The sequence below is a fragment of the Aplysia californica genome, unplaced genomic scaffold (assembly GCF_000002075.1).
Source record: "Aplysia californica isolate F4 #8 unplaced genomic scaffold, AplCal3.0 scaffold00993, whole genome shotgun sequence".
Classification (NCBI taxonomy): Eukaryota; Metazoa; Mollusca; class Gastropoda; order Aplysiida; family Aplysiidae; genus Aplysia; species Aplysia californica.
This window is the reverse complement of record NW_004798263.1, coordinates 30,731-39,385: the sequence shown is the minus strand read 5'-3', so window position 1 is coordinate 39,385 and position 8,655 is coordinate 30,731. Positions and strand designations below refer to the sequence as shown.

At 43.0% G+C, this 8,655-nt stretch overlaps 1 protein-coding gene and 1 long non-coding RNA gene across 2 annotated transcripts in view; one reads left to right on the top strand and one right to left on the bottom strand.

Annotated features, from left to right (window-relative positions):
* LOC118478813 overlaps window positions 1–8,655 on the top strand; it is a 19,078-nt gene that overhangs the window by 3,048 nt on the left and 7,375 nt on the right. The gene's annotated exons all lie outside the window — the stretch shown is intronic.
* On the bottom strand, window positions 285–5,892 carry LOC101862911. The gene is made up of 2 exons (XM_005111055.3): window positions 4,441–5,892; window positions 285–1,167 (listed from the first exon to the last, which is right to left on the bottom strand). Exons 1-2 carry the CDS (start codon window positions 4,595–4,597, stop codon window positions 530–532), a joined length of 795 nt encoding a protein of 264 aa, XP_005111112.1. The 5' UTR covers window positions 4,598–5,892; the 3' UTR covers window positions 285–529.

Genomic DNA, 8,655 nt, shown 5'->3' with positions numbered 1-8,655 from the left:
GTGTGTGTGTGTGTATGAGTGTGTGTGTGTATGTGTGTGTGTGTGAGTGTGTGTGTGTGTGAGTGTGTGTGTGTGTGTGAAAGGGAGAACAAACATGTTGGGGTTCGAGGTGTACATACAATATATTACATATATTGAACGGGCCTGAGGAAGGACAGCGGTGCGTACATGTGGTACAAAAGTAAAGTTGGCTTCAAAACATGACGAGATCACTCACACTGGCTCAAGACACGATCCTTCTCATACTTTACAAATTTAAACAAAAAAGAAACAAAACTCGTAAATATCTCTTTATATATTTAATCTTCATAGGTGCTGACAGGTGGAATGAAAAATTATATCAAATAAATGAGTAAAAAAGGCACCCCCCCCCCCCCAACCAAATACAAACCCAACAAGCACATCTACTTCGCGTGTCTGTCCCTGACACATCTTTAGAGATGTCAGTAATACCTGCTGGCGTTATCAGAAAACCACACTCTTGACCACTGACTGAAGGGTCCGTCCTCCTTTTATTCAGCTATAATAACTAAGACTGGCTGCCATTAGCCATCTCACTTTTTCGACATCTGGCAGCTTTGAAGTATTTCAAGAGCAATCCTTGCACGTCGTGGCGGAACTCCATGACCTCGAGATCGTCAAGCTTTCTCAGCGTAGGCAGCAAACTGCGAAAGAAGTGTTCGTTTTCATCCGTGTTTTTCTCTGCTTGCTTCTGCAACTGCAAGAACCACTGAGTCTGCTGCTGGATATTATATCGAAGATCTGCGTAATTATCGGCCATCGACTGACCGGAGCGTCGGGGTTTTTTGAACGGGTTCGGAAAATCGTTGTTGTTCTCTAAAATGTCAGACGGGAAACTATCTTGTGACTGTTGGTCGTCTAGCATTGGTAAGTCTTTTCCCAACATTTCTGAACCGTAGTCGTCGTCTTCTGGTTCTTCTACTTCTTCTTCGTCGTCCTCCTCAGTGTCTGGGGGAGGTTTAACCACGGTCGACACAGAAGACGTTTCTGGCATGGTCATGAAGGGCGTGAGGAAGCTGAGAGTGTCGAAGAGCCACCATCTTTTCTTCTTGAGAGGCCGGTTACTGGCAGCGGCCAAGACAGACTCCTTGAGCTTCTTCTGAAAGTAGTCCCGCATGGTCACCCAGCGGCCTTTGCAACACCAAACTGCAGAAAAACAAGGAAAACGGGAGATGAGGCTTTGGAAAAAAATTAAACAAGTACATGTATTGTACATGTATATTGGCAATAAGATTAATTGGAACAATTTGAGCAGTGTGCCAATGTTTTCTTCTAACGTTTTAAGAAAAATTGAAATAAATTGTTGGATTCCGTCTTTTTTTCATCTCTTCCGCTCTCTCCCTCTTCTTCTTCTTCTTCTTCTTCTTCTTCTTCTTCTTCTTCTTTTTCTTCTTCTTCTTCTTCTTTTTCTTCTTCTTCCCCTGTATCTCTGTGGAATAATGAACAGACTCTTCGCTGTTGCACACAGATGAGGACAATTGACTTTGGTGCCAGCCAAGTAAACTTACCACCGGGATTCTGTATGCCACACAATTCAGATGGTGCTGACAAGCAGTGTCAAAGCAACCCAAACCCAAAGTGACCCAAATTGTGTTAATGGGGGAGTAAATATCTTTACAATGAATTAAAATTCTTTTTGCACGGAAAAAAATCTAGCTTTTTTTCACGCCCACTTATAAATATTCCCCTTTATAATAACAACAACCATGATGTATACGTATGTGCAATTGTATTTTCTTTTCTTTCTTCTCTGTTCTTCATTTGAAGCTTAAATGGTAATCTTTATCAGCGATATATATTTGCATTTTCGATTAATCTAAAATCCGCGTCAACGAGGAACGCATAACCCAAAACTACAGGAACAAATAGAAGGAGCTGACCATCAGAGAACCAAGATATCGAAGTCCGTGAGAAAACAGGATAAAGCCACCTTTCCATGTGTACGTAATGCGTAAAGAACGTTTAAATGGAAATTCAACTAAAGTGTACCCATATGTGTGTGTGATGCGTTGTCCGTGATGCGTGATGCGTATTCGAACGATCGAGGCATCGTTCGAACACGAATCACTCAGGTATACGGACACCGGAAGCTAGAAATTCCAGATGATTTACAAGCACTATGTGTTTCAGCCGTTTCGTTTTCATCAAAGTAATATTATACCGGTATCACAAAATGCCTCGAAATTTCGTCCCAGATGATGTCCTGGATCAATTAATTGATCTTGAGAGGCAAAATCTTGCCATTTTTGATCCGTCCAGGAAAGGCCACAAGGATGCTCTCACGATTTCGGAACAGCATTGCTGACGTTCTACGATGAGAGGGGAAAACAAGTATACAGCCTCTGTCCTCCTGTAGGCTGTGGGTGCCTTGTACTTGTACTTGTATTACCACAAACAAGAAGCTGCGCATGCACTGTTCTGTTTTGTGCTGAATTTGTTCTAAACGTATAGATCTACATATCTAGACCAACAGAAATTGATGATGACGACGACGACGACGATGATGATGATGATGATGATGATGATGATGATGATGATGATGATGGTGATGATGATGATGATGATGATGATGATGATGATGATGATGATGATGATGATGGGGTCAATAAAGTTAATATTTCAGGAGTTCTTCCGTTTAAAAGATTTATTCCTTCCGTGTGTTTTAATCGTAAGATAAGAAGAACTCGTGGAGTATTGACTACATTTAAATGTGTACGTGTAATGTTTATGCAAAAAAATGCACGATGTCAACAAACGGAAAGGAACTGGCCTCCCTACCACAATAGGCCGAGGGCCCAGGAAGTTGTCTCACTAAACAAAGCAATCCTCAAATTCCGGATTGGATGCCATGCGGGAATAACTTTACTTTTACATGAAAATACAAACAATTACGAGTAAGAGCCTTCATACATACAATTAAACTATTTATTGTGTCATGTTTTGGTTCTGTTTTGATACAGGTGATTTCTGGAAAATTAGATGGCCTACAGAACAAACTGACGGATCACGAACGTTAATATACACAAAAACATAGAAAAGGGTAATAATATGCATTACGCATAACACATTACACACAACGCATTACGTACACATGGAAACGTGGCTTAACTCATAGCTGGCTATACGATACAATAAAAGAGCAGAGAAATGCTTGTCAGTCATTGCCAGAGGCCGTAATAAAACGATACATGCATGAAATATGCATTATAAGGATGTGTTCTTTTGGCTTGGCTCCACTTTCAGGCAAGCACCTCACAGATAAAGGGGTAAAAAAGTGGTACAAATGTACTATATAACTGGATGTTTTCGAGCGGTGTACACGATGCCAACGGAGCTTTAGAACCATTTGTGAAGTAAGGCGCGGGGGCTCTCGTGGTCTAGAAGTTAAGGTATTGGCCTCTCATTCAAAGGTCCCAGGTTCGAATCCGGGTAGCGACGGAAAAAAAATTCTCTTCTCTAAAATTGTCTCCTTTCTTCACCTCCTTTCCTTCTTTCTAGCAATGTTCTTCGTCTACTTTCGTCTCCACTCTCTGCCCCCATCCCCTATCTCCTCTGTCCCCTCCTCTGGGCTCCTGACTGTTTCTGCAGCCTTTCTACTGCTTCTCCTTGGCTTCTTACTGTTGTCTTTCAAACACATCTCTGATCTTCTGGTAGAAAAGATCTACACTTTGCCTTCTCGGACAAGGGTGAAAAATCTCAGATGTCTCGTGTGCAAGTTGTGCACGTTAAAGACCCCTTGGTGGTCTTAAATCGATAAAAATAGGCTTTTGCCGCCACCCGGGCAAAATTCACAATTTCCTAATAACTGAACATGTTTAATGTGTCCCCTGCACTTATATTATGACCTTATGTGGTTGCGAGCGCTGTAAAACATTTACAAAAAAAGAGAGAGAAGTAAGGCGTTTTAACTAGACCAGTCAAAACGTGTACTCACCATGGGTGTATCTTACCACTTTGTCAAGCGGTCCATTTCCAAAGTGACATGGTTATTAGATGGGTGTACACACCTATGATGACCTTGTTGGATTAACTACACACACATTCAAGATGACCTATTTGAGTGAAAGCTCCAAGATGACCTATTTCAGTGCAAACCTCCAAGATGACCTATTTCAGTGCAAACCTCCAAGATGACCTATTTCAGTGCAAACCTCCAAGATGACCTATTTCAGTGCAAACCTCCAAGATGACCTATTTCAGTGCAAACCTCCAAGATGACCTATTTCAGTGCAAACCTCCAAGATGACCTAGCTGCATGCACAACTCGAAGATGACCTATTTGGATGCACACCTTCAAAATGACCTAGTTGAGTGCACACTTTCAAGATGACCTAGTTGGGCGCACACCTCTATGATGACCTAGTTGTTTCTATAGTAGGGTGTCAACCTGGACCAACCAAAATGTATGTATGTACTCACCATCAGAGCCCATTTCCTTGGCCACCTCCTTCCAGGACCGGGTGATGAACGGTCGGTTGTTGTAGTTCTTGTCATTCTTGTCGTAGATGGCGCTGTGTTTCCGGACAGTCGCGATCAGTTTCTCGTCGTCCATGTCGTAACGCATTGCCGACGACATTGATTATCGTCAGTCGTGAGCGGCTCTCAGCCTCAGATTTAGCCCGTGGTGCCTTTCCGCCCCTGTCTCGGGTGTCTTCAGTCCGGGGTGTCTGTCGGCTTTCAGTGTCTTTCGCTTTCAGTCGAAGCGTCGTGCGTCTTCCAGTCCCGTGTCTCTGAGCCTTATGTGTCTCTCAGTCACGTCAAATACTTGTCTCTCTCAGTCAAAGACTTGTGTCTCTCAGTCAAATTTTGTGTATATATTTACAGAGAGAGAGAGAGAGAGAGAGAGAGAGAGAGAGAGAGAGAGAGAGAGAGAGAGAGAGAGAGAGAGAGAGATCTATCTCCCAGTCAAAGGCTCGCCTCTTAGTCAAAGCTTTGTAAAATCTCTCAGTCAAAGCGTGGTGTCCCTTAGTCTAAGCCTTGTGCGTCTTTCGGTCTCATTGCTGTATGCGTTCCAGCCACGTACGTCTTTCAGTTTCATGAGACTCATGTATTCTTTCAGCTTTGGGTGTCTCTCAGATTCAGCCTTATAATAATATGTCGCTCAGCCTCAGGTGTCTCTCAACCTCAGTCTGTAGTGGGTATCCCAGTCTCCAAAGCACCGGTATTGAGTGGATCTCCCAGAGTGGACACTCCATCAGACACCAGGGAACACACTGAATACTTTCGCCGTTAACACGGACGTTATGACGGCATTTGTGAGAATCTTTTCGGAGAGCACGGTTTGAACTTTCCGGTTCTGTAATCTGTGGCGACAGTAGTTCTGTATACCATTAAATGCATCAAGTCCAGGCTGTCAAAGTTAAACTCCTCAGAACATGGATGTTTTGGTCAATATAAAGATCCTGTAAGTAGGCCTACAATAAAGTCACCGCATCAGTCAACGTTAGATTTAACACATGTTCAGTTTGTCTCTGTCCCTCTCTCTCTCTACCGGCTCCGGCTTCGCGTTCGTGCGGTGTCGCCACGTAAAAAAAATGGCGCGCTCGGTATTATTTAGCGCCCGGACGTAAAACCAGTTAGTTCAATTCGAAAACCTTCTATCCCTCACTAGACTGCAAGTTTCCCGTTAGGACGCTTTCACTTTGCCTGTCGCTTGGTTCAGTTGGTTTGCTGGTGTCGGTTCAAAGGGCGCCATCTCGCTGCGCATGATCCTGCTCTTAGGACGCTTTCACTCCCAGCACTGTGCGTTGCCGTCCGTTCAATACAAACACGGTTGTCGTTCAGTGTGCGTGCGTCAGCGTGCTGTACTGTACCACCAGTGAACGTTCGGAAGAGAGCTGCGGCCAAGTAGCCTACACAGCGCGGGAAGGTCGAGAAAAGGCAGTTGCTGTCTGTGTGTGGGCTGTGGGCTTCTCGCACAGTCTCATTATCCGACTCCTCTCCTTATGTCTGTTCCTGTGTGAGTGCTATGTTGCTATGTTCGTCATGAGCCAGGGATGGTGTGTGTGTATGTGTGTGTGTGTGTGTGTGTGTGTGTGTGTGTGTGTGTGTGTGTGTGTGTGGATGTGGTTGGGGGGAGGGTGATCATTGAAAAGTCGTCATTGTCTTAAGTTCTGGTTATAATCTACTCCAGCATCCGCCAACTGCCATAACTCCCAATTAGAATCTAGACTGGAGATCCAAATAATGTTTTTTTTTTCCCGTCACGTATCTTTATGGAATTTTACGAACAGTTGTATTTAAAGTAAAGTGTAAATTGTAGCTGTGCAAAAATAAACTTTCACCTCCTTGAAAAAAAGCAAACAACCATACAAATTAACTCCAAAATAAAACAGCCCTTCAAAAACAACAACTACAACAATGGAAGGAAACAAAACGGCAACAAAATCCTTGGCCTCGCGTGCCCTTTAAACAATAGCCATTTGATATCAAATTATAAGAGAGACAAAGCTTTACTGTCGTTTTTCCAACGTCCTTGTCTGGAATGTATGTTTGACGTAAATCTTTAACTTTAAGTTACTGCTGAATGAAATGCGTTGTGATCATGAGGCAGAATATGGTGGCTTGTGTAGCGTTTTATGTGTGTGGATGTCTTTGTGGGAAATATGAGCCACTTGAATTTGCAATCAAACTGCGTCAACCGTTGCAATATTCAACTCAGGAATATCAAAAGTAATATGATGTTCAGATTTCAGTATCCACTTCTTCAAGACTTCCTTGAATCGTTTGGCACAGTTTTTGGTCCTACTGTAAGCAAGCCATAAGTGAAAAACATGTCTATGGTCGGTGTTACAGTAACCCCCCCCCCCCAAAAAAAAACAACAACAAAACAACAACAACAAAAAAACAAAACAAAACAAAACAAAACAAAAAACAACAACAACCCCAAAAGACTACAACAACAAAGCAACGGGATTTTATAATTCCTGACATGACCGATTAAAACAGCTACTGTATCTCTCTCTCTCTCTCTCTCTCTCTCTCTCTCTCTCTCTCTCTCTCTCTCTCTTACTCTCGCCCTCTGTCGCTCTCTCGCTCTCACTACCCACCCCCTCTCTCTCCCTCCTTCCTGCTCCCCCCTTCCCCCTGAATGGTAAGGAAATGAATTCTGCATTTATTTTCAGGTCAGGAGATGCCAGGCGCGGTTCGTCCATAGAGCACGGTCGTGCAGTGCCGCCCAAAATGTTTTAATGTTCTATTACGTAAAGCACCCACAATAATAAAATAAAAGACGCCAGAAACAAACACTTGCCAAATATTATATCAAACCAAGGTCCTCGCTGGCGCCGTAATTGTCATTTATGTGTCTATAGCGCCGTAAAACATCTTCTATGCCATGCCAAAGTTCCTCAAATGTGCTCCTGCCGAATAGTGTCGAAACATAACCCACAGTAGGCAATCTAAAATTAAACGCGATAGACTATGCACTATTCTATGCCAAAATTATGTGAGCCCCGGAGCAATCGAGTGGAGTGCTCAAGTGAATTGTGATAGGTTCATTGTCTTGCCGCTATTTTATGTGACTCTGTGACCGTGAACCCAAGGGAGGTGAACGTGACACACTTAAGTCACCGTCCTATGAGTTGTGCTTTTGAATGGTTTTGTAGTGGAGAGGTGAACGTTAACACTTGGGTGTTCAGTTTTAATGCAGGATGAATGAAATTGACGTTTAGCTAACAAACAGATTTAGTTCTAGAAGTCAAAGCCACAAGTGAAAAGAATTGAAAATAGAATCACAAGGTTCTCCCTCACCAACCCAAAGGTCTTAAAATTATACACCACCTCATTCTCTGTGCCCTTGACTATCTTCAACCTAAGATAGCTTAATTGTGCACGCCCACTTTTTAGACCCACGAGCCGCCCCTGGGAGATGCCAAATTTTCGTCTAATCTCAAGTTATGAAGTACCACATTGCAGCCATGTTGCCCTGACAGTGACCACAACCACTTCGGTGCCCAAGCGCGGCCGTGTTCCCTGAGTGCGACCAGAAGCGTGACTTGGACGCGGCTGTTTACATTTTGCAATGCTATCGCCATTAACAAACACACGAAGATAATAGGAAATTAGACATTCTATTGTAACAATAAGAAACATTAAACATATACTTATTTCTGAGCCTGAACCGTCATATTATTTAGAACTCAAAAGACATAAAACGCGAGAGGAAAAGATTGAATAGACTGGGATTCGTTTGCAACAACTGGAATAATGGCCTTTTGGGATGAACGGAACAGTTCTTATTTCCCGTTCATAAAACATTTTGTTTAATTCACAGGTTTAGGAATTAGAAATGTATTCCAGGTGCACGTAGGCCTTCTGGTACTAGGTACATGGCCCAAACTGAGTCGATAGTGCTGTAAAATATCTACCCTAGCAAACAAATACTACACTTCAGGCCAAAGCGAAAACACAAATTCTGAAACATATATAATTATCTTGAAGTTGAGATCAGCACTTCAGAACTTCCTTTCGCAAATAGACATTCTGCCGTCATCCCCTTGGTTTTTCCAAATTAGCTAGACTGTAGACTGTTAATAGCGAGGTAATGTGTTTTATCCGGCAACCACCGTTATACAGTGTTTGTCTGTATCTATGCTCCACGTTCACCATACCCTCTTTCCCCCTTCCCTCCAC

Bases quoted from the DNA above. Each gene is read 5' to 3' on its own strand.
- LOC101862911 (XM_005111055.3), bottom strand. From the start codon at position 4,597: ATGTCGTCGGCAATGCGTTACGACATGGACGACGAGAAACTGATCGCG. The intron at 1,168-4,440 runs GTGAGTACATAC...GTTTTTCTGCAG, and splicing joins CAAGGAAATGGGCTCTGATG to TTTGGTGTTGCAAAGGCCGC.